The 25,886-nt window shown below is 42.7% G+C and overlaps 1 protein-coding gene across 5 annotated transcripts in view; it reads left to right on the top strand.

Moving 5' to 3' along the window:
- ARHGEF4 (Rho guanine nucleotide exchange factor 4) overlaps positions 1-25,886 on the top strand; it is a 228,225-nt gene that overhangs the window by 171,068 nt on the left and 31,271 nt on the right. For all 5 annotated transcript variants that reach the window (XM_040613912.1, XM_040613914.1, XM_040613913.1 and 2 more), the window contains one exon: positions 10,887-11,026. In XM_040613912.1, coding sequence (XP_040469846.1) covers positions 10,887-11,026 — 140 coding nt within the window. The remainder of the gene's footprint in view (positions 1-10,886; positions 11,027-25,886) is intronic.

Raw genomic sequence — 25,886 nt, 5'->3', positions numbered from 1 at the left:
GCTTGATCAGCAGCACTCTTTTATTAGTTAGTATTGAGATTATGTGGCTGTCTGTGTGATTATACTTTTGCCACTTAATTTTACCACCACCAGCTGGGGATGGGTTCAACTTTTAAATCAGTCTCCATAACTTCCAAAATACTGTGTGTTGCATCCAGTGATCTGTAAGTGGCAATGTGTCATTTTGAATTCATAGTTCCAAATGCACACTTAGCATCTCAGGTTCGTGATTTCTGAAATGCTGATCTTACCAATTCTGCTATTCTTATTTCCTTGTTGAAGCCTGCAGTAAACATTCCAAGTAATGAATTTAACTACTAAAGGCATTCTGACCAATGTGACCTTGCCAGAATGCTTTCTCCTTTTAAAGGGATGATTAATAATGGCTTTGAATTGAATAATTGATGTATTCCAAGAGGAATAATGTTTTCCTTGGAAGAGTTTTCTTGCTATAGGGTGAGATTGCATCTGACACATTCAGCTATAATTCAGACCTGAAGCTGAATGTTGTGAAAACACTCCAAAATAAGGTATTTTCTCACACCAGTTCCCTAGGAAACTTAAAATTATTGAACGTGAAGTGTCTTCCCCCCGCCCCCCCCCCATGATATTTGAAAATGTATTGAGATGCATCAATCAACAGGTTCAGTATGTCAAACTTAATTCTTTAAATTTGATTTGCAGTAATATATCATATTTGTACCCTCAGATTCCCAGGGAGCAAATGCTTCACAGCAGGCAGCTCTGTTCCCACTACAGTATGAACAATATCAAATGTATAAGGCTGTAAGACCTGTTGTTTAGTTCTTAAATATATTTCATAAGAATATTGCTGTCCTTGTACAGTTTGAAATTATTTTGGTGCAGAGTCTTTCATTTATATATGACTGGCAGGGAAGTCTGGAGGTCCTGGGGAGGAGAGGTGGTGAGGGCTGACTGCTGCGGGAGCTGGTGTGAAGCACACCCCCAGCCCTGCAATGAGGGCAAGAGACTGCACCATCCTCTCATCCAGGTCACCTCTGTGCTCTAGCCGCCACCTTCCATCAGTTTGTAGAGCTGGTCTTCAACACAGGTGATGTAGCAGTACTGTGTATTAAATAAAACCAGTCAGTCATGGTTTTTTTTTTGCTGGACTCTGGCAGCAAAGTTTACACTCACAGAACTGTAAACGTGCAATGTTCTGAATGCGTTTGAAATTTCTGCCTTGTGTGTCCATGAGGTCCCTCTAAACAGAGCTAATGTGGCACCCTCCTATTCCGCACCCATCTTCCAGTGGAGATGCTCTTGTGTCTTTGTCTACTCAGAACACAAAGACTGGATTACATTTGGCCACGGTCAGCATATTCCCTCTAGCTTGCTCAGAGCTGATCTCCCAAATTTGTTCTGAATAAGGCCAAAGAAGAATCACCCTGACTAACTCGGAGCCTGACTTTGCCTCCTTTGTGTAGGGTTGTGTGATGCAAATATATGCTGCAAAGAACCTGATCTCTTGGATGTCATGACAGTTGTAGTCAAATAATATTAATCCTTGATTTCCTGTTTTCCCTTCAGAAATATTTGGTAGCTTGATCTCAGGGATTTTCTTAGAACTTGGATTAAAACATAAATAGGGACAGAGGGATTTCCTAAAGGTAAAGCAGTTTTACTGGTATATTTAATGAAAAAACCGTAGCCCCAGTATGAAACGAGATCTGTTGTGTTTTACGTGAAGACTGGTCATTCAAAATAACGTCAACAAAACAATCTTGCTGCCCCTTGAGACTTATACTTGATAATGCACAAGAGCAATTGAAAGTCTTCTCATGGCATTCATTTTTAATTACTTCTGTGGTACAAGGTCATAGATATAAGCCACTTGTCAGCCTGGATAGCTTCACAAAGATAAAGACTAGATTTATAGCATTATGCAGAATTCTGGGAAAAAACAAAGGTCACATTTTTCAAATTTAAGTGTTCAAAGTTAGCCTCTTAAATCAGTCTTCAGATGCTTATATAAACAGCCTGCTTTTCCAAAGTGCCAGGCAGTGGCTCTTTGTGCTGACTTTGCTGGAAACAGTATTTTGCCCAGTGCCTCTGTGTTATTTGTTGTATCAGCGAGCCAGCTATAGGCTTGCAGGTCCTCTTCCAGGTTCTGCTGTTAAATAGCTTTGTCTTAAAGGTGGCTGCATTGTCAAAAGGTTTTACATTATTATCAAGACAATTCTTCATTCTTAATTTTCAAGCTGTAACGTGGGTTACTCCATTATAAGAAAGAACCATGTCTCCCTGCTCCAGGTTTGACTGTCATGAAAATAGCGTAAGGAAGTTGATGTTTCCATGCCAAGTTGGCATGACTGGGTGCAACGTTTTAAAGACTTTTGTAATACGAATTGTCTGACTTCCTAGTGAGAGTTCTTCATAAAAATGACCGTAACCATTCTTAACACCGTGGTCTCTTCCAGACTAGTAGTTAAAGCTTAGTGTACAGTGGAAATGTCTTTTTCTAGACTGCGATTTAAGACTAAACAAAACTGTATGCTTTTTGGCAACAAAATCTTTAGCAAAGACTTAGCTTCTGAGCTCTTGGTCTTCTGAGGGTGTACTTGGATGTAAAGACATAATAAAAGCATAGAATATTTGGAAATATAAAGCAAACAGAATTTCCTACAGCATGTTTACATTATTTTCTTTGTTTAATAAAGTAACAGGTACAAGAATGGAGGCACTGTGAGGTCAATGATGGCTTGAGTTTCTAACACTGTCCTCTGAATTCTCTTAGGAAGCTGTTTTAGAGGTGAAGCAAGCATCATAGCTAAATCAATATAATTAAAACAGATGAGGATAGCATGAGATTTGGGAGATAACAGCAACTGCATTAAGAAAACTCCAATTAAGTCCCTGGAAAGTAGCTGCAGAGGTAGGAAGAATAACAATCCCTGAGAGAATAGGGGGGAACATTTTCTGTTTAAGGTCTTTGTTTGAGGACTGGTGATGAATAAAAGCATTGCTTATGTCCAAATTATTTGAGGCTTTTTTGTTTGCTTTCTGGAGGAGAAAAAAAAAGGATTAAAACACAGAGTTTGAGTATGAACCTGGGCTTTGGTTCAGATGAACTCAGACTAAGTAATGGCAGAGTGGTGAGGCTCAGTAGCAGTGTAAGATAGTGTGACTCCTTTTGTTTGTGTGTTCGTATACTTGTGCAAGCGAAGATGAGAGAAGCCCTAAGGTGACCTTTAGAAGTGATGCCACATGTAACTGCACTGAAGTAGTGGCAGGTGTTGACATCATGTAGGGGAATCTGTGGGAATGATCTTTTAAGAAAGCGGTGTGTCTTTTTTTGCCAGATTGATGATCTTCCAAGTTGTGGGAAGTGCTTGTAAGGTTTTGAAAAGCTGGAACAGCTGCTCTGCTAAAAATAAATAAATAAATGCCTGAAATCTTATTGACGAAGCCCTTTCAAATTCATGTTTGTCAGGCTTGTCAGCTGCACTAACACTCTTTGTTGTTGCTTTTACCTCCTGTGTTTGCTGAAGTAGGTGTTGTTCACTGTAAATAACTATTGTTCTGGTTTTCTGGCTCATTTGCCTGAATTTCCTCTGTTGTTACACTTTTGGGTAAGAATGAGTGGGTGTGGAGACATAGACATGGTGTTTCCATCTTTGCAGGTGAGCTCAAAGCTCATACGAGGATACTGTTGATCTGAATTGACTCTGATCATGCTCTGCTAGACACTGTCAGATAAGTTGTTTCCCAACCAGCAGCCTGTCAGTATTTTGGTCGGCAGTTGTCCGATGAAGGGACAGTTTTGTTGATGATGTTTTTCACTTCAAGGGAGGGGAATTTGGTCTGGGTTTGTGGGGTTTTTTTTTGTTTTGTTTTGTTTTGTTTTTTTTTTTACTTCAAGGCATAGCAGGCCCAAGACTAAGCAGCAGAGTTAAATGGACAGGTAAAAATTCAGCATGAGTTTGGAATGTCAGTGTTTGTTACCTGTTGGAAACAAGAAACACAATCATTTTAGTCTTCCATGGAGGAAACTTTCAAAAAATTATGATGGATTGTTTCATCTACACCCACCCATCTCCCAACTTTCTTACATAGCAGCTGTGTCAATGAATAAGACTTCTTGTTGGAGCAGTAAATGACATGCCAGATATTCCAACCAGTATATCCTACCAAGGATACAGTAAAGAATGTGCCTGGATACTAGAGGGGATTTGTCTGCTAGTTTTCACTTGCTATGATTGATTTAATGTTTAGATTGTGATAGGGCTTAAAGGACTGAACTAGAATTTGTCCATCATGTTCAACATTGTCCAGATGTAAAGCAAACAGCATTTCCAAAGATATCCATCTGAAAAATGAGAGCAAACAAATTGGTATGGATGAGTAATCAGACCTGAGCAAATAAGCAACCAATACGTATCGCAGAGGGACATGCCTGCTTTTTTCCAAGTCAGTAGCTGTGACGGGAACACAGCCAGTGAATTAATAGTTTGTATGCAGTACAACAGCGGGGCTTTTCAATGAAGGATCAGGCTTTGGGTCAAGAAAGTACATTTATGTGATTTCCTATCTTTTATTTTCCCATCGTTTCCACTCTTCAAATCTAGTTAAACTGCTCCCCCTCTTCTCTCCCACTCACAACATCACTCAACAAGTAAGGAAGGGACTGGGGGCAGCTCACTGCCGCATGTCTGCCAAGGCAAAGGCAGACCAAGCTGCAAGAGCGTAGCAAGTGGTAACGTGGGAGTCAGAGCTGCAGAGCCATTCATAATCCACATCTCTCTTCCCCATAATTATCTTCGCTACCCAAGAGAGCTGAGAACTCCCTTAAGCCTCCCTGCAAGTCATTTAGATTCTAATTGGGATTTAAAAACTCTTGAAACCTGAGTGGGTGGCTCAGTGCATTATTGCTGATGAATGTTACCCTGGGTGATGCACCCAGCAGACCCACAAAGGACCCGCGCTCAGCTTTCTGTTGAAGGACTGTCTCGTTTTTATTCTTGAGTGCAGATTTGCTCTTTGCCTCAGCTAATTAGGAGCTGGTTTCATTCACAACAGCAATTCCATTTGTGGCATTATACCAAAATTTTAATTTAATTTTATGTTGAATCCTTTCCCTTCTTCGTGTTTCTTTAAAATGGAGGTGATCCAGCTTGCTTTCTCCACTTAAATGTTTTCTGCCTCTCCTCCCCATTGTGTTATTTTATTTTTTCTCAATGATTCACTGAACACAGTTTCATTAACTGCTCAGCAACATCCCTGTGAGGACCTTGGCTCTCTAAGGCTTGACTTTGCAGGCCCATATCCTTGGCTGGTTTTTTGTTGGTGTGTGTCCGTATCTGTGTCCATCCCCCCCCATGAAGCTCATACTAACTGGTCATTGTTCCCTTGTTGCTAATTCCCTGCCAGACTTCCTCTTCCTGTTAAACTGGCCCACAACCATAAGCAGAATGATGTGAGAGGGTCCATCAGCACAGTAAAGAGGTGGAGAATTGCACTGCTGGGGCAGAACTGGGATGACATCACTCTGATGGATTTTACTGTGGCAGCTGCATAGGGACCTCCATACCATATATCAAGCAGCTGATAAATGAAGCACGTAATTCAGAACAGGACTGATGGAGGCTGCAGCCCTACTGTGGCAGCAATTTCTAAGGAAGAGGAGGGGTTAGCAATTTAGAATGGGTGGAGGGGCTCTTTTCACCTGGGCAACGTAGTCCGGATTGAGTTTACCCACCCTATGCACTCCTTCCATTTGTTTATCATCTTAAATCTCTTGAGCTACTCCCTTCACCAGCTGCAGTGTGCTTTCCTGTGGGCGCTGCACATAACCACAGCAATCTCTGCTCAGTGAGGCAGAGAGGGAATGATGTTGTTAGCTCTGAATTAATTTGCTCTGTGAGTGTAAATCTGGCTCCTACTGTTATTTTGGTGAATTATTTTAAATGTAAATGCTACAGAGACAAATGAAATGTGTAGATGTGGCACTGAGAAAAAAGCACACTTGAAAGAGAGACACTTCAAATACACAAAAGTTGTTCCCTTCGTCATTAATATAATGTGCTTTTAATAAACGATGGATGTTCTTGGCTTTCAGAGCTGTCTGATCATCATGGATTCCTGTCCCAGACTTACTCCTAAAAGCTGTAGGCTGTAAGTCAAGTGAAAACAGATAATCAAAATCTTGGGGAAACTGCCTCTAGCCCATTTTCCTTCACTCCTGGGTCATCGCTCGGGCTTCTGACCCAGGCACATGGCTGGAGCTCCTCGCCAGCAGGAGGCTACTGGGGTTTATTCCAGCTGTGACATTATAAACCTATGTGACTGAGATATCCCTGTTAAGAGGCTGTGCTAGATCTGGGGCTGCAGTGCCCAGCTGCTCTGAGGAAACTGTTCTAAAACTTACTCTGTGTTCCTCCAGTGAGAGGGTGGCTTTTTTGTTGTGTGTGTTTGGGGTTTTTTTTTTTTGTTTGGTTTGGTTTTGGTTTGTTTTTTTGCCAACGACAACTTGTATTCACTAATTCCTGGCACTTGCAACGTATGAAGCAGGTCTGTCCTTTGAGAAAGAAGAGGAACTCGGGCATGGCAAATAGTATTACCTGTACTAGGTGACACTAGTCTTAAGTGAACTCTGGACTATGGTTAATACTCGTTTCAGTCTGTGACCTTCAGTAGATGATCTAATTCCAACTTCTTTTGGTTTCCCACCAGTTAGATGAACAACACAAGGCTTCTCTCATTTTTCCCTCTTCACCAGCTTCTGATGGTTATGAAGATTGGGGCTGTCCCAGTGTAGTCCAGCTGTTCTCCAGTGCCAGATAGGCTCGATTGTGGCTTCCAAGACTAAACATCCTACCATATGGGCAGCCGCCTATATGCATTTCAAATCATCCAACCCTGCCTACAAGCAGGGTGCAGCAGGCAGGCCGCTCCGAGCGGTACAGCCATGGTTTCTGCTGTGGCCGTTGCATGGCTTGTGTCTCACTGTGGGCACAGAGTGCTCTTCTGTGTAAAACCACAGAGCTGGTAACAATTCCAGTGGCTCTCTGGTGAGATGGAGAGCTCTGTAACTGTGTGGGAGAAGCACCTCTAAGGGTTGCTCGATGTCAGCTTTTCCATGCTCCCCTTCAGCAAGGTGGGGGCACAAGCAGAGCCCAGCCAGGACCATTCCCACTGGTGACTGCCTGCATCCCAAACCTGTAGGAAAGTGCAAGGGTGAACACATACACCTTCTTCTTCTGGACCATTTTGAACAAGCTTTATTTGATTTTTACACAATCGTTCCCTCTTGTTTTTCTGACTATCCTTCAGTGTAGCCTGTCTCAGTGCTACCTGTTCAGGTTTGAACGCAGACCACCTGTGCCAGTTGCTCTTTTCAGTGCCGTTTTTTGTATGACTTTTGCTGCTTCATATCCTCAAGATAGCTCTTTGTGGAGTTGGGCTCTTGACACCTTATTCTCTATTCAGATGCGTAAAGAAAGGTTTGTGCAGCATTCTTTTGTGAGCTACTGTTGCTGGAATTATCCGTCTGCTTTTGTACTTCAATGACATAAATCCCAAGCTTGGGCTTTGACTAACAACAGTATAAAGCAGGGGTTTAATACTTGCACAGAAGGTTGTAGTACTAAATGTTGGTGACAACCCCTCCCTGTGTTCCTATGTATGGGATTTGTTGCCGTATTTAGTGAAATCTATCAGGACAGCCGTATAAAATATGGAGAAATCTGCTTGAGCTAATTGGATGCTTGGCATTATTCTCTGCCAGAACATTGTTTTTTGGTGTTGCCTGATTGCCAGAGACAGGTCAGATCAGTGGTTTTGGAGAGAGACGGAGGGGCCAGCTGTGACCGTACCGGTGGATTTCAGTGTTAATCAGAGAATGAACATTTGGGGCAGCGGGAATGAGGCATCCAAGTCAGCTACTGTGCAGCTTAATAGTTGTCTGTCTGACTAGTACTGTGCTGTTGAGGAAGCTGAAAGACTATTTCAGCAATCTCTGCTAACTTGTCTTTAAAGATTTTTGTACAGTGCTTGCTTCTTTGCTGCTTGACCTAGTTTATGCTGTGCGTGTTGGGTCAGTACCTACATTAAAAGCCTTCATTCTCCTACTTCCTTGATGGATTTCTAGTGCATTGGGTCACAGTTCCAGACTACTGTTTTATTTATTTAGTTGTAATCGTGTCTCCCATGTAAGCTGCTTTAGAGCAAATTCTTATTTTTCATTGGTCTTATTCTTCCCTGGAACATTAGTTAGTTTGGGAAAACATGTAATGGCTATCTTGGGCTGTTCTTCATCAAGAATTGAAAACTTCCATATGACTATGAACTGCATTTTTTTTGTGAAATATGCCCATGAGGACTTTTCTGCCAGGAAAACTAATCCAAAATGCAGTAGCAGGTTTTGAGACTGCAGAAAATTGATGAGCTTGGTAAGATCAGGGAAGAAAAACAGATCTCTAGTAAAAGAAAACACAGCTTTCAAGGCACTTAGCAGAGGTATAGAGCATTTTAAGTAATACAGATAAATATCTCCCTGGAGCTTTTGCTTTTTCATCTAAGCAGAGATCAGAGAACAAATAGCAAAATGTGAGGGGAAAAAGCAAAAGCTTTAAAGATGTCAATGAACATTTTTTCAAGCTGAAAATTACTCTTAGCAGTGAAAATAGCAGAAGATGCATAAGGCAAGAGCTATGAAGCCATGCAGAAAATAAGGGGAAAGAATGAGATCAGAGGGATACAAAGAAAGTTTGGAATTAAGTGACTACAAAATCCCTTCTTATAAATGATTTATTTTTGTTTGTGCTTGAAAAATGTTTCTAGTTTGTTTCTGTTGCTGTACTAATTCACTGAAAGCTGTTTGTCGCTGTCAGACAAATGTTTTTCAGACAGTGTATGAGCAAAAAGTGATACTTTAATGCTCTTTTAAAAAAATAAAATTAAAAAAAAGTGCAAACTATGGTAATTCTGCATAAAACTATAATCAGTGGCATTCCAGATGGCTTTGAGTTTTATATTAATGGGACAGGTCTTGGCCCCAGAACTGCTTTATATGCAATCTATACTACTGGCATGTATTTGGTAGAGAATTTCTGTATAATGATATTACGTGTCAGAGCAAAGCTGAAAGAATAAGTGATGTTTCACAAAAATCAAGCAAAGCTGAATGAAAGTTACACACTTCCACAGAATATTCTGCTTTTATCATAACATCATATGCACCTCCATGTCCTGAACCACCATTAACATTGCATGGAGCTGATTTAGACAATGAATAAGTCTTTAGTATGTTATCTGTATTTATTGAATTGAAAGCGTAAACAATCAAGTATTTTGTTAAAAAATAGCTCATATTCCAGTCGTTTTGATGTCAAGTCACTGCACTGAACTGATAGCTGCTACACTGAATTTACACCTCGCCATGTTATTGGAAGTAATCAAGTGATGGTGACGTGCCCTTAACAAAACATTGTGTCGTGAAAATATTGATGTGGACAATCTTTGCAGGTCTTGCTGTAACCTCTGACAGCACTTTATTTTGTGTTACTGGGAAGCTTTGGTTTCAGGTAATAATAAGCTAACAAACCCTTAGGTGCTTTTCTTGGCCTGCTGACACAGTTACATTTGTAAGATGCATTTGCATTATGGAGTGAAATGGGGACTCAAGAACAGGCTTATGTGTCCCCAGGCTCCAGTGCTTTTCCTATCCAAGCTGTATAAGATCAAGCTCAAAGGTGGCTTTTTTTCCACCTCTTTGGCAAAAATTTTGAGCATGACATCACGTGTAAGTTGGACAGCTCAGACTGTCACCAGGGGTGTTGATAGCAGTATCGTTCTTTCCACTTGGTTCAGTTCTACTACTGCAGCTGTGTCACATCTATTAAACTAAAATTACTAATTAAATCAGCTGTTCTCTGCATTGTGGTCATGTTAGCTATTTCATGCAACAGAAATCTTTGTGAAGCCCCCTTCTTCATCATGGACACTGTTGTCCTAGCAGGTGCTAATCCAGATGAATATGTCAGGAAATGTTTTCTTTAACCATTGACATTTTTCACAGATTTTGAGAACAGAAAGTTTATGCTCAGTAGCCTGTACAGGTCAACCTGCCACTGAAGGGTATTTGCTAATGCCTTGAGGAGACCTTAGGGAAAGGTTCCTGCCTATGAAACAGATGAAGTGCAGTTTTCTTCTGTGTAAGGAGTATAAATGCCATATTTTTAATTCTCTCAGGCTTATGCTTTTACTTTGAGACTTCAGTGTTTGTTCTAGCTACAGACTGCTAATCCTCTGTTAGCTGCAGCTTGTTCAGGGCTGTGATGAGCAGAATGGCCCTCCTGTGGTAAAACTGGATACTTCTGTAGCAAACACCCTTCTAAGCCACAAAAAGGGTTCTCAAATTAAATAAACATGTGGACAGTAAGGAAGGGGAATGCTTTTCCCAAGGGCTGAGAGTTTCCTTGGCCTGATAGGGTTTGATAAATAGTAGTTATCAAGGTATGAACTGGCAGACATGAGCTTGTTCCCTAGTTAAGTTTCCTATCAACGCAGCAATGTCATAATGAAGTCATTGTTTGTGTCGTCTTTGCCCTGCCCCTTTTCTCCAAGCCTATTTTCTTATTCTTCATCTTTTCTTTGCAACATACAGCAGTTGTTGAACATTTTAAAATCATACTTCCCAGTCTAGAAAACGACACAATCATTTATCATAACAAAACTCAAATGGAGAAAAATTCTCTGAAAAATGGGCATGAACGAGGCCGGAATTGTGTCTTGAAATTGCTTATCTAGTTTCCTTGTCTTTTTTTTTATAGCCTCCCTCACCCCAGCCAGGCTCGTATGATCAATGCAGTGTTGCTAAGGATCTTGTGGTCTATAGCAATTTGTCCTTTTTTTTGTTGTTGCAGTGATTGCTGATGGGGCACTGGACAAGACAGCTCTAACAGATGACGTGGGAAGCGAGGAAGACCTCTATGAGGACTTTCGGAGCTCGAACCACCGCTACGGCCACCCTGGGGGAGGTGGAGAGCAGCTTGCCATCAATGAGGTATTGCACTGGCTGGTTTCTGACAGGCAGGATAAGGAAGGATCTTGTGAACCATAAGAGAGCTCAACAACTGAACTGATAACGGTAAAGGGCATGGGGCTTCAAATTTGCTGTGGGTACCACTTACAACTGGGTAATGACGGAGTCTGGGCCTTCCATCAGGGTGCTGTCCCTAACAGCAGAGGACAATGATGTAAGGTAATGCAGAGCCACAGGTCCTGAGCAGGTAACTCTCCTCTTAGGTGTTTTTGGATGGGAAGTTTAAAACTATGAATGAGCAGGTGGTCAGGGCTGGTGTGAGACTTGAAATGTGGTGTACTGAGGGCATAAAGGAAATGCTGAGGGGGAAAAAACACACAAAAAAAACCCCAAACAAACACCAAAAGCAACTGGTGTGCGTACCTCTTCATAGGTAGGTGGAAGGGTTCTAAGCTCAATGTAGCCTTGGTTTTCACTGCTTCTTCCTGTTCCCCAGTAAATTCAGGATGTGAGAGATGCCTTTTTAGTCAGCACTTTTAGCTATTTTATTTTATAGTGCTGACGCTGATTAACTTGAGATCAGCAATTTAAAATTGTACTACTTAGTTTAACTGATGTGATGAGCAACATATTAACAGGATTTAAGATGTTGGGTGGTTTTTTTGCAAAAATACAGTGGCTTTGTCTAATGTGTTAGAACTGGCATCCTGTTACATGCACAATGCTTTTTTGTTGGGGTGAACTAATAAGCTTTTTCATTAGAAGAGTGGAGCGTGTTCACCATGTGAGTGATCTCTTGCACTCTTACACCTTCTTTCTTTCTTCCCTACACTGTTACCTTTACATGACCTTCACAAGATGAGAAGGCAAGGATAAAAGATGTAGTATGTTTCCTTGTGGCTAAGCTGTAACTGAAACTGTTGACTGAGGGTCTGTGCCTGTGTGTTTGATCTATACAGCAGTGGTGCTTCTGGGGTCTGCAAAAGCTCCAGAAAGCTGCACAGTGAGGATAACAGCTTTTCTTCAAAAACAACAGCAGCAAATGCGCTTCTAGCAGTTTTCCTGCTCCTAGAGCCCAGAATCCCTGATTACACAGCCCTGTGTGCCTGGGGTAAGGAAGAGACTTGCTATATTTTCTTCCCCTACTGGTTATGTCTGGGAGTTGTCAGACTATGGCCAGAGCTTTTTGATTTAACCTCAGCTCTTTTGGGCTGTTGTCACTGGTAAGCAAATGCCGGTAGAACACCAGAAAATCTTGAGTTGTGTTCTTCTGCATTTACTTGGTGTGTTGTGAGTGTCCCAGGCACCGCAGGAGTCATTCCCACTGGGAGTGTGCGAGAAGGATTTTGCTTCTCTCCCATGCAGGTGCTTGCCCTGGTAAGTCTTCTTAGTGTCTCATCAAACAGAACATCCTCTGGATTTTTCTTTCCTTTTTTTTTTTAAAGGAAAAGGCAAAATATTTTATTTTTTTAAAGTGCGTCTTTACAAATCTTTGAAGTCAGGGGAAAAAATTAACTTGCTAGTGGGTCTGTATATCCATCAGTCATCTTGCGGGCTTTCTCTTTCATCATCCATTATTATTGAGAGCAATTGTTCTTTTTTTCTTACAAGTTCATTTTATTAGAGTAAAATTCCATCATTTAACTCCTAATCAGGAAAGCAAATGGATGTGCCCAAAGCAGGTGTAATTTGATTAGTCTTTGAAGGGTATGCGGGGTTTTGTTGGCCAGTTGACTGGAAGAGAAAAGATTATTTTTGGCTTGTTCCCTAGAAGCTTGCCTGTTCAGGGGCCAACAAAGCTGTAAGAACAGGCAGTACATTATTTACTTTGTCAACTGGTTCCTACGGGTAATTAATCCATCACTTAGCTTCACTGAGCCTTAGCAAAGTGCTTTTCTGCACAACCACTTCCTGGAACAAAAGACTACAGTAAAATACAAAATCTCTTGAGGTGAAATACTAAATCTGTGAGGGAGGGATTCTGCATGAACAGACATCTTAAGTGTTGGAATTGAAATATCTCAAATAACTGGCAGACGGACAGGCTTCTCTTCATCTTCCCTGCTGGACCAAAGGCTGGGTGTTGATTCATCTTGCGTGTTTTCTATAGTAGAGCTAGGAGTGATGGGGGGGGGAAGATAGCAATGTCCAATCATTTAGTAGCGTTTTGTGAGTAGTCTTCTCTTTGTTTTATTGTATTCTAAATTGTCTTTTATTGGTCATGGATAAGGAAACTATGGTAACTGCACTATTCTTAGCCTTCTTGGAAGAAGCAGCTTTCAAATAAACAGAGAAGGTTGAAATATATTTTTAAGGCATTTGGCAGACAAAGTGTTGCGTTAAAAAACAAACCACCCGACCACTGAGTTTTAGCTCATTTTGGATCAAGAGAAAATGGTTATGAAATAAGAAAGAAACCTTTCACAGAACTAGAATAATTTATTGGCAAGAAGACTAGAGGGATCAAAGAAAGCTGGGAAGGCTGTATAGAGCCCACCTAAGAAGATCAGCATGAGACTGTGTAATAGCCAAGAAAAATCAATCAAAAAGTAATAATAAGGGTTTGGGATGAGAAAGAGGCGGGGGAAGCAATTTTCTTGGGGCATCTGTTTGACATTCTTGATGCTCATGAAAAGAGATTTTTGTGTTTAGATTGTACTTGGTGGAGTTTACTTTGTGTTTGTTCCAGATAAAGACCCTATCCTTGTATCTTTTTGCTTCCACAGTATAATTAGGTAAAATGCAGCAAGAGAAAAATCTATATGGCCAATGCATTGTGGTTCTGTCTCACGTATAGGGCAGACATAGATTCAAGCATCATGAAATGTGTTATATGTTAGACTGAAGTTGAGGACATGAGGGATTATGTATATAAAAAGCCTGCCTGGCCAGCTCTCGAGTGATCGTGGTGATAACGAGGAGAGCTATACTGCTTGTCAAGTGTGAGTAGGGTTAGGTAGGCCTGACTGTGGAAATACCTGATGCGTGCAAAGGGTTTGTTCTGTCCTGCTGTGCAGGGGGGTCTGTGTGGCGCTCTGCGCCAGAAGAAGCGCTGTTGCAGTTCAACATGTGGGGCATTTAGCCCCATGCAGCCCCAGGTGAACAGTGCTGTCCCTGGCTTGTGAAAGCCAAGCACTACATGTTTGCAAAATAACAGCAAGACTCCCTGTTTTTTCCTTATCTCTTATATCTCTGATAAGTTCGGAATTTGGTTTGCGAAGTCTTGTTCCTGGGGAACTGCACAACTCATTGGCTTCAACAGGCCAGGATTTTATCTTAAGATGTAACACCATTGCCTTACGTTTTAAAGTTACAATCCTGTAGTATGTTACAGATGTTTGTGCGCTAACCAGTGCTTGTTGACAACATGCAATTAAGCTAATTGGTTCCAGCATAAACGTTTCTGATTTAACAAAGTAATTCATAGAGAGGAATGCTCAGGAAGTGGCACAAACGATACATCTGCCACGTACCAAAAGCGACAGATACTGTGGCAGTCCTCGTTTTGTCTTGCTGAGCAGGGTACAACTGAGGCTCTTGAGTCTTTAAAGCATGATTATTGTGCTAAACTCTTTGATCACTCACTGGGAAGTTGTTCTAGGCTCACCCAGTGCTCCTCCAAGCACAGCCAAATTTAAATAAGACAGGCATATGTACACTGGTTTGTGGTTTTTATATGTACACTGGTTTGTGTTTTTTTTATTTAGTTGGTGTGGTTTTTTAAACAACAACAAAGCAACACCCCCCCCCAAAAAAAAAAAAAAAAACCCAACCAAAAAACAACCACAAAACCCAAACCTCATAAAATGTTAATGCAGATGAGATCAGAACATATTTTAGTTTTTTGTTAAGTGTGAATAAAATCCTTCATAGCATTTTTCACATTATCTATGTTCCAATTAATGGAAATCTCTTTTGTATTACATGAGGACAGATTTCAAAAGACAGAAAAATTTAAAATAGTGCCATAAAATGTTATCATCCCCCTTTTTTAAAAAAGTACAGAATAGGTTGAAAAAGCTATGGTCACGACAGATTCCCAGACTGAAAACAGAACTAGAATTATTGATCATATGGAAGCAATATATAACGTTCCTGTGTCATCTGGGAAAGGAGATTTATTACCACTTTTATATCTTAATGTGAGTATATTGCTCTCCCAACTGATACTAAAGCCAAATAGAAAGCAGTTAACAAATACACCCCCACCATACCCCCCCTTACTTTTTTTTTTTCATTCTTTTTTTTTTTTTATCCAGAGGGCTTAATTCCTGCCTTTGTGTCTTACGTATTTCTGCAACGAAGGTTGACAACTGTGGTCCAGAAGCAGCAATTGTGATTTATTTGCAGAATACTGTATAAAGCTCAGTGCTGTCAAGGACAAGAAATAATGTTCCCCAATGGACATAAATCTTTACTGAATCCTGGTTTTTGGTCCCAAGTGCTTGCATAATTTTGTATAGGAATCCGGTGCGAATAGAGTATGGAGTCAGAATTGTAACTTCTTTTACTGCCTGATGGATTTAGTTTTTACATTTCTCAGGTCTGCAAACTTCTAAGGTCATTTCAGAGGGCTTTTTCAATGGATTTAAAGCAAATCAGTATATTCAAATACTTGATAGCAATTATGTCTCATCAAACATAAGGATCAGGAGCTAAGTGGTCCCAGGGGTTGCCAGAGCCATATTTCTACTTTCTACCATGGGCAGCTGTTGCTGCTCCGAGGCGCTTTCTTGTGCCCTTGTCAGCGTTAGGATTTGGTCATCCCCTGAGCAAGGGAACCTTCCCCAGCAGGCTGAAGACGAAGAGAGGGTGATGGAAGCCAGCGGAGCTCGCTCAGCGCTGGGGATTATCCTCATCTGAGGAAGGACTATCTTGCAAGTGAATGCTGGGTTTTTTTGGAGAGCTGGGAGGAATGGGGTAAACTTTCATACTTGCAGTCATGCAGTGAGCTCTTAGCAATCCAAGTGCTTGTTCACACACATACACACGTGCAAAGTGTAGGTAGGTAGCTCCTATGCCATGCTACAGTCTCTAGCATACAAACAGACCACCAGCAGAAGTTAAATCCACACAGAGTATTTCTAAAAAATGTATCATTTTTCTGCTAGACCCATGCTTTTTCTAAATAGCCCTATGAATCTAATACACATTAGGAACAAAAAAAAAAACAAAACCCAACAACAAACCCAACCCCAGGCTTAGCTTAGTTCTTGGGGCAAGAACAGCACATTGGAAGTCTGTCACAATTTTAACTCCTAAATAAAAATGCTGAGGTGTTACAGTGGAAGGGGGCCTGCAGGTGCATAAGGGAATGATTGAATTTATGGAGTTGGTCTTGAATGGACCTAACTCCTCCTTCCGGGAGCCAAGCTGAAGAAGCAGAACAGGAGAGGTAGCATCTGTGTCTCACCTCTTTCTGGACCACAGATGTGTCCCCACACACATACCAACATGTTTAAAGAGGGGAAAGTACTGCTGAAATTTTCATCTGTGGCTGTAAACCAGACCTAAATACATCACTCAAAGGAAATAACTGGAGACAGCATGATGGTTTTGGAGTTCTTACACCAGTCCTGCCAGCCGTTAAATTGTAAAAAAGTTTCTATTAATGCTTGTTAATCATAGTTTGTGAGTATTAGGGGACTCAATAATGTCTGTTGTTTGCTGGAATTAAATGTGTTCCCAGTTACTGGGGTGTAGAGGGAGGCTTGGCCCCACAAATAGTTTTCCCTTTGGAAAAAAAATGATCCAACAATATTTTAACTCCTGAAGTTACTTGTGCCAAGCCATTTCGAAGTCTGCATGTATTTTATCCAGTGCATCTGTGGCTTCCTAAAAATGTCACCTGCTCCCCACCACCTAAAGAAAACATGGCCTGTCTACTGATGCTATCACAAGAGGTGGTTGTCTCTTTATGGTGAAGGTTGCAACCAACTTCCAGTGCTTTGGCAACCTGTTAAAAGAGCTCTTTTAATCCGTACCAGTGGTGTTGTATATTGTAGGGCTAAGGGTTGGGTTTGCAGAAGGCCTTGGCTTCCTGCCTGCCACTTGTAGCACATGAGGACCATCTACCAAGGTGCCACTGAGATCTTAAAATCCTTGCTTTGCTGCACCTGAGTTAGTGTGGCAGGCAGGCAGTCCCCCTCTGTGCTCCTGATGGTCCCTGCCTGCTGAGGGCTCGCGTGTGCACCTAACGCAGGCTTTTTCACCTGTCACCCTTCAGCCAATGTTGCCTGCAGGACCTGCCTGCAGAGTAGACATGCTTCATCAGGCCTGTGCAGTGACAGCCAAGGATAACCCGTGAGCAGGTGAAGATGAGTGATTTCACCATTCGTGTGTGCAGTGGGAGCCTTGCTTTCAAACCTACCCTCTGTCTGATGCAGAGGAGGAACTTGCCCCCGTCCATGATGTATCTCACTAGCTATCCTTGGGTCCTTGGGATCTCCTTGCTGGGCTTTCAAGGATCCTTGGTTTGGAACCTAACTCTCCACGGCTGTTCGGTGGGAGGAAGAGCATTAGAAGCACTGCAATATTTTCACCCCATCTATAGATTGGTCTTTAGAAGTATAGCATAAACTTCAGTTATTCCTGCTTGAAATGGTAGCCTGACAGCATGCAGACAAGTGTGTTTTGCAGAATCTTGCTGTTACAACTCACTCTGCATATGTCTTGATTTAAAAAGTAGTTTTGGGGTTGTACATGCCCCATTTTGTTAGTTCAAGAAACACCTGTGATGGATAACAGCACAATAACAAAGTGGGTATTGGAGTACAAAGATTTGCTGAGACAAGGGGATAAAGAAGGAATGTGACAAGAGTAGGAATGTTGGGTAAAGGTTAGTGCAGAGGTTATTACAGGTTTAAGTGTTTGCATAGAGACAGAGGAGTGAACATATCTGGTTTTATACCATACTTGTGCCTTGGGTTCCTCTCCGCATGGTTTTGATATCAGAACATTTTTTTGATTTGTTCTTCTCTCTCCAAATCCTGATTGAGAGCAGCTCCTCTCTGAAAAGTTTTCTTTTTTTTTTTCCTAATCCCCAGAAGACACTTGAACCTTGTGGTGGAAAAATAAAATCCATCCTGACTCTTCTGGCCCTTCAGAGAGCACTGTTAATCCCTCAAAAGATCTTCCCGGTCAGCTTCAGCCCTAGGCTGTGACCAGGGCCCCTTGTCCTACACCCAGAAAACTGGCGGCAGGGTTAGCAAGTCCAGCCACGCTTTAATGCAGTGAAGGCCTTGGTGTATTCCTTGCAGTTTTATATCGCCACTCTGATAAAAGCAGCAAAACTGTGGGAGCTGTAGCGGCAAGAAAGAACAGCAAGAACAACCAAGTTGCTGAAGCGCCAACCCAGCTTTTCCTGAGGCTCATGGAAAGACTCCCCCTCCCTCCGGGGCGCGTGGGGCCAGCCCTTGCTCATGCCCTGGGAGAGCCGTTGGGTGCCGGTCAGTCCTACGCCTGCTCCTTGCAGCAAAGTGAGGAAATGTTACTTGCATTAACCCCACTACTCCCACGCTGGAGCACACGCGCGCTGCATGGGCGGGTGAACAGAACAGCCTTTGTCCCTTTGTCCCTAGCAGCGTGGGACTGCCTGGCACACCTCCGTGTGGCACATACTTGTCCGGCAGATCTGCACGGAGTTGCGGAGTGTAATCAGGGCCTCAGAGGACAGGAGCAGAGCTGTGCTGCTTTACAGCGGTTGAATGTAAAGTGCAGCTTGCTTCTTGAAGTTTTGGGTTGAGGGACAGGTGCAGTTGTTGGGGCCAGTGGCCTAGAAAGGTGTGATGGGGGTTATTTGTTTCAATCCTACTTCCAGCTGGCTTTATAATCTTTAGAGAAGTTCCCGCTTCTGGCTATTCCACTGACTTGCCACTGGTGAGTCTTCCTGTCTGTGGGTTTTGTGAAAAGGAAGCAGGCCACTTGAGCTATCCAACATGGACCGAATGTCCTGCTTTTTCACCTTCCTCTGTCCCTAATGGATGCTTTGCTAGTAAAGCAGGGGGACACCTTGTTCATTTACTGTTGCGGTTACCAATTTCCCATCCTTGCCTTGCTGATCACCTTGACAGTCACTTACCAAGTTTGCTTCTGACCTGTATCTTATCTTAGGTTGTTACTGATTTCTTGGTCAATGGTGCAGGCTCTTGGAGAAGAGCCCATCAAGACTCGTTCTTCAAGGGTGTGGTGTTCTGCTGCATTTTTTCCTGCCTGTTGGCTATAACAGGGGTGTCAGGAAAAGGTGGCCTCAGAAGGCTGCTTGACCATGTAAAACTTCTGCCCTGCTTTTCTGTTGCATAGGACAAAAAATAAGCCTATTATACACAGCTTATGTATGTCTTTTACCCTCTCGTAGCTTTCTCTTGCTTGTACTCCATGGAACTTGTTGTTCTCCCAGCCCTCCTATGGCTCCTTTAATTCCATCAGAGGACAATGAAGGAGGATTCTCAAATTAACATTATTACATGCCAGCTTGGAAGAACTTTACAAAGCTGTTACTTGTGAGCAGTTTTCTTGTTTTCTACATGTGCAAGACTGGTATATTCTGTAAGAGGTGAGGAGGCTGAACAGTCAGAGAAGTGTCATAACAGTGCTTTGCAACCAAAGGCATTTTTTGTTTAAGATGACAGCTAAAGGAACCCTGTACTCACATTTTATAATGTGTGGGCTCAACAGACTATGCCAGACAGCCTAAAGCTACATGGCTTTTATGAAAACTCCTGTATAGTCAGAACGAAAGGAGTCTTACGGTCTAGAAACAACCAAGAGATAAAGCTTGCCCTTGTTCCCCCCTGCCCTGACAGCCACCTCTCTTAAGGACTCTTAACAGGAATTATGTTTTAGTGTTCTGAGGGGGGGGGTGTCAGCTCTGTACATTGTACATCTTGCTCTACCCCATGTTAGTCACCACGTAGATCTTGTCATTCACCTTGCATGGTTATTCATTCCCTTTTCCTCACCCACTTTACCTGTTTTCACTGGCTTCATTGTATCTTCTTCTGACCTCAGCTGCCTCAGGTCCCACAACTCTGCTTGCGCCTGCTCTTTCTTTCCTTTCCCTGACTTTTCTCAGAGTATTTCTCTGCCTCTGTTTCTCCCTTATTTCTCTGTTCCGGCCCACATAATGCCCGAATGAAGACCATTCCTTGTCTTTCTGTGTTATCCGTGGCTGTCAAATTTTCAGTTCAAAAACAGGATAGCTAAAAAAAAAAGCATTAGAATAATTTCTAGGACCTCCTGAACACCTCCTCCCTCATTCACTAAGGATGTCATTGCCATCCTGTCTGTTCCTCAACTCTGTAATAGGAGTGTCATCTTCTGTTTTGACCCCTTTCTAGCTATTGCATTGAAGCTGTTAATCTTGCCAGGTCTCCAAGATGTGGCATTTCCTTTCCTGTCCCTCTGTCTTGCCATATATACTATTCAGCCTATCTTTATTTCAGAGCACCATTAATAGAGCAGCCTTTGTTCTGCCTGTGTCCAATCTTGTATTGACAAGATCCGTTTTCCTAGGCTGCTGCATGGACCGTGCGAGCCTGTCTTTGCTTCTCTCTACTTGTTCCTTGCTCCACAACATCTATCATAACATGCTTTGTTTTTTTTCCCAGACCATTCCTGTCTGTATCCCTTGCCTGCTATCTGTCATCCAGTATTGAGAGAGAATTTTTGTACCTTCAGTCAAACCAAATGCATGCCCAGCACTAGTCAAACCCACCCTGGAAACGTGTCATCTTCTGTGTACGATGCTGGAAGCTCCGTTGCCTCAGCTCACACAAGCGCGTGGGATGTGTTGTGTTGGTACATGGCTCACAGCAGCAACGCGGTTCTTCTGACACGGGAGCTCTAGGCCATGGCAATAATCCCCAGCTGCTTCCAACATGTTAATAGTTACTGTTCTTGAAAATAAAACTTGCTTTAGGGGGACTTGAAAGATTTTCTAGCTTTAGTAGAGTGTGAAAGCAAAAGACTGGTTGCTAAGCAGACAGTCTTTTTTTTAAATTGTTGTCAGGGGCGGTCCATCTAAATGGCTGTTTTTCTTGTAGCGTACCAGTGTGGCCATGCCTTAATCTGTGCACCACACAAAGAAACTGTCATGCCAATTTTCTTCCCATGGATGATTATCTCGTAAATCTTAGTAGTCAAGGAAGAGAACAACTTGTAACGTTTTGGCAGTATTGCATGATTACACTGGCCAGGGAAGTACTAGCTGTAAAAGCTGTGTGGGCTTAAACCATGCAGTGCTAGCTAAGGAAACATGCAGTGGGGGTAACTGTGCTCTAGTATCACAGTGTAAAATTCATTACATTACAGTGTAAAATACTGTAAAATTCAGAACAAACTGTGGGCCTTTGACAGGTTGTTTTCCATTTTAGAAATACACGATCAGTTGCAGTTTAAGAAGCTGTACTTGTTCTGATGTTTTCTGTCCGTGGCTCAGTAGTGAATGACATGCTTTTGGGAGATGTTGGCTACAGTTGTTACTGAGGGTTAATTCAGTGCCTAACAGGGTTTGGTACTTGCTTTGTTTGGATTCTGGACAATATGTGATAGGTTATTTGGCATTAAGGAAACTTAGTTTTCGATGGATTGATTGCAGGTAGCAGTGCTTGCCCCTCCCAATTTCATTCTCAGCCCTTGCTTTCAGTTGCTGAACTGAGTAGAAATTTGTCTATTGAACACCAACTCAGAACCTGGATTGTTTTTGGAAAGATGCATTTGAAATAGTTTGATTACCCCAGTGTTATGAGGTGGAAGTATTTTCATCACCCAATTAAATAAATAAATAGGAGCTTCTTCTCCAAGAAGCTCTTTGACAGCTCTGTGTTACAAAAAGGGCAGTAATAATTTGGTGATTTTTATTTCAAAGGAAGCTTAAAGGGGGGGAAAAAACCCGGTCATATGGATCTAGGTGAAATTTGTTACTTTGGCTGTTGAATTGTTGATTTCCTCGGGTACTGAACATGTTCTCTTCTGTAGTTCTGTATACACAGCATCCAAACAGGCAGTGATGCCAACTGTATGGGTAGGGAAGTCTGTGTCTTCACTGGTCTAAAAAGAGAGAGTAATGCTACCTCAGGAGATACCCTATTTAGGAACATCTTAGGAAAACTTGTAAAGTAGTCAGTGTTTGCATGCTCGGTGTTGTGTTTGCATGATATGCAAAGCTCTGCTGAACAGAGCAGGCAAACACCCCATGGAGCTGCCTGGCTGCTCTCTCCAAGCTCTGTGCCTGGAGCAGGGAGACAGGTAGTGCAGCTGGGTCAAAAAGTATGTGTCTGTGTATCAGATGGGCCTAATCCAGGCTCAATCCTAGCACTTCTTCTGTCTTTCTTACTTGTTAATGCTTTGACACATTTTTTACCTTGTTGGAGAGAAGGTGTTGATAAATGACCCAGTGGGGGTGTTCCTTTTTTTTTGTCTAGTGATTTTGAGAGCACAGTTTATTTGTACTACAATACCAGTGCATCCTTGGCTTTAAGAGGAGTTGAATTGTCTTGTGTGCCTTGTAGCAAGCACGTGCCTGTTTGTGCTAAGACAAGTGTAGGAAGTCCTGGAAATGTGCATTAGCGTGCTATCTAGCTTACTGCTCCGAGCCTTGCTTTCCAAGCCTGCTCTTTTGTGAGAGAAGGGAAAGGTGCTGCTGGTGAGGCTGGTCCCCTCTGTGGGGCTGCCCCCCCCCCCCCCGACCTTGCTCTGGGGCACATGCACTTTGCTGTCCCAGTGCACTGGATATAACGTCACTGCTTGTCTCCCTAGTTAGTTCTTTGCCTGTTCTACTGAAGCACCTGTGCTGCTTATTGCAGTTGTTGATTTTTCACGTTGATGTGCATGTGCCTTTCGGCTCCCAGTTCAGCTGCTACAATATTGAAACGCTCTTTTCGCTTGGCAGAAAGTGGGTTTGTCTGTGCGCTCCTGGCCTCTAAAAGCTGGCACCTAAAACAGCCCTCCAAAGCTTAGGCCCCATTGCATGTATAAGCAAGGTGACAAGGGCTGGACAATAATTAGTATTGTTTGCTTTATCTAATATTAGACTGGGGATTCTTGAATAATGTACTCTCTGAAGGCTTGGTCACTGACTGCAGCACGACTCTGTGTGTGATCAGGCCTGCGAGGCTGCGCCGCACTCGCCACTTGCACTATCTGAGTGACAGTGTTATTCCCTGGGTGCAGTCCTGGCTGAGGATGGCTCTTAGAGAAACGATTGCAAGTAAATTATTACAATTGCAAATCAGATTCCTACAAATATTGTGCAATACTTGAAATATGCTTCCTCACTGATAGTTATACAAAGTCTCGCCCTACTACAAGCCACAGGGTAAAACCTTCAGCTGTTTCATCTCTTGCCACCTACCACAGAAGCTTGTCTGATCAGTGAGAAATAAGAATGAGGCTTCATTTCTGTCTTAGAAAAACGCCACATGGTGTTTAGCCGTGTGCAGCAGTAGTGGGAGCCTCCCCCTCCCCCCCTGCCCCCAGCAGTTTGAGTTACCATGGAAGTAACTGCCCCATGCACAGACTCTGTGAGGGGATTCACTGCCTGGGGGTGAAAACAAAAAACAGGTCACAGCTAGAGTAACTCTGCAGTTTTTGTCCTTGTTCGAGACCAGTTCCTACTCGTTCTCACTTATTTACCGTGGGGTCAGAGGTGTGGCTGCAACTTAACATTAATTGTGTAATGCTCCAAGATGTATGCAAGGTAAATACGTTATATGTGTCCAGGCAATGTAGTGCGGGAGGGTACTTAGGTCTGTACATCAGAAAAGCAAAGGGACGTAGCTGTGGTTTAAGATGTTTCTTAGAGACAGCTCCAACGCAGGTGAAAATGCACCCTCCCTGCAATTTTGCAGCTGCTTTTTCTGCATCTTCATCTTGGTATCAGTTTCTCCTCAGCTGCTTCTGCAAGGTGATCTCACCTTTAAGATGTCTTTATAGATATTTATTCAAACTTTTTGTGCTTCAACTTCGAATGCTTGAGCATGTTCATGAGTAGCAAAGATTTCAGGAGGTTATGGGAGAATTACGTCATCGTGGATTTTAGAAATTGCCCGGTATCCTGTGGCACCAACAGTATTCCTCTGCCAGCATGACTTACCAGTGTGTGTCCTGGTGTGGGTCACTGGAGTTTACCTGTTTCTTTTCAGTGTAATAGTGACTAGAGAAGATGGTAGTTGCTGTGGAGGTTTCAAAGGAGTATGTGTGATCGTGCTTCTTATTCACCATGATTACCTTCTCCTGAAGGTCCACATCCCTTCCTAATACTGTTTGGTGGCTTATGCCCATACTCAATCAATTCATGAAAAGACTTCAAAACCAGACAAGATTTGCAAAATCCTCAGGAACTGAATAACGCAATCGTGTGAGTCAACTGTGGACTTGAAGAAGTTTTGTTAAATTGAAGTCTGCAAGCTTAGGGATCTAAGTATTACACTCTGGTGCATATGGCAGGGAGAATTAGTTTTTCAAAGCCATTAAGCGAATGCAGGCCAAAGCCCCGAAAACATGTGGGAGCTTGGGCAGCCTGCGGATCCCAGTAGTTTGCTTCATGTGTGAAGTTCTGCTTATCAGGTCTTGAAGCTGCATTGAGAGAACAAGCCCTTGTCCTATGCATTATTCCCTTTGTTCTACATTTAGGCTAGATGCAAGGAGATTTACAAGGTCTTTAAGTTCAGAAACCAGCAAACTGAAATAATTCTTGACTTCATTTTATAACACCTAAAAAACATTACAGAAACATAAGGAGACAGTGGAAGTTGTTTGACTGCTTAGTGCTTTCTATATAACCCCTGCAGAGGTTGGCACAATTTGGGAAAACACAAAATGAAAGAAAAGTACCCAGCGAGACCATAACTCTTAAACCTTTTCCCTTTTAAATCTCTCACCTGCTGTGTTCCAGGATATATATAGAGCTGTACAGATCTTCAAGAAACGTTATGGGCATTGATGTGCTAACACCTGAAAAAAGACAGCTTTTTTCATTTTGCTATGCTTTGTCTCAAGCGTGAGAGCAGCTGAGTGTGTTCTGTTCACACCTGCATCATGTGGCTGCTCCATCATTGCCCTTCCCAGAGATGGTTGCTACTGTAGGTGTTTAGCAGTTAGTATGTTTAAGGGGAGGGAGCCATGACTTCTGGTTCCTGCTCCTAGGAGAGTATCTGTGTGTGTGTGTATATATGTATATATACACACGCATTCACATTGGGGATATATATTTTTTTTTCCATGTTTGAAGCTCTCAGGTGAAGTGCAGTCGTCCTTGTTGCGCCCAGCTCCACGCACTAGCGACTGTGTCATCCAGCCCTAGCTCCAGGGGCTGGATTCATATTTCTGTTTCGTGAGAAGGTGTGTATAGGGGGAGCACATGAGAACTGGAAGGTGTGGAATTGCCTCCTGTCAGTGAAGGGCATGAATAATCATTCATGATGTCCTCTTCTTCCTTTCCTGAGCAGTGCTGTTACTGCCAGCTGTTGAGCAAAAGGTGGGCTCCACTTTGCTGGCTAGAGGAGAGAAAAAGGCTGCACCTGTAGTCAAAGAGACTGTCTGTGATGGGTGCTCTCCAAGAACCATCCCTGGCCTTTCCAAGGAGGAGTGGTGCCCTTTCATCCTGGTCCTGGTCAGACACTGCTGGGAGCTATGCTCAGGCTGCAGCAGCTGTGAGCATACCCCGGGGAAGCTGGGTGCTCAGTGAATTTCACAGTCCAGCAGCAAAATGATAAGTTCCTAAAAGCACGTTTAGGGCTCTGCAGAGCTGACCAGAGGTTTTCTGGTTGCGGAGATTTGGTTTTGGCGTACCTCGGTCCTGCAGAGGCATTGGCAGAGGTAGCCAAGTCCTTTGGACACTCTGGCTCCAGGACCCTGCTTGGAAGTGGACAGCAGGCTCGGA

Source organism: Falco naumanni, chromosome 13, assembly GCF_017639655.2.
Source record: "Falco naumanni isolate bFalNau1 chromosome 13, bFalNau1.pat, whole genome shotgun sequence".
NCBI classification, from domain to species: Eukaryota; Metazoa; Chordata; class Aves; order Falconiformes; family Falconidae; genus Falco; species Falco naumanni.
Note: the sequence above shows the minus strand (reverse complement) of the source record. Positions and strands in the feature narration are given on the sequence as shown.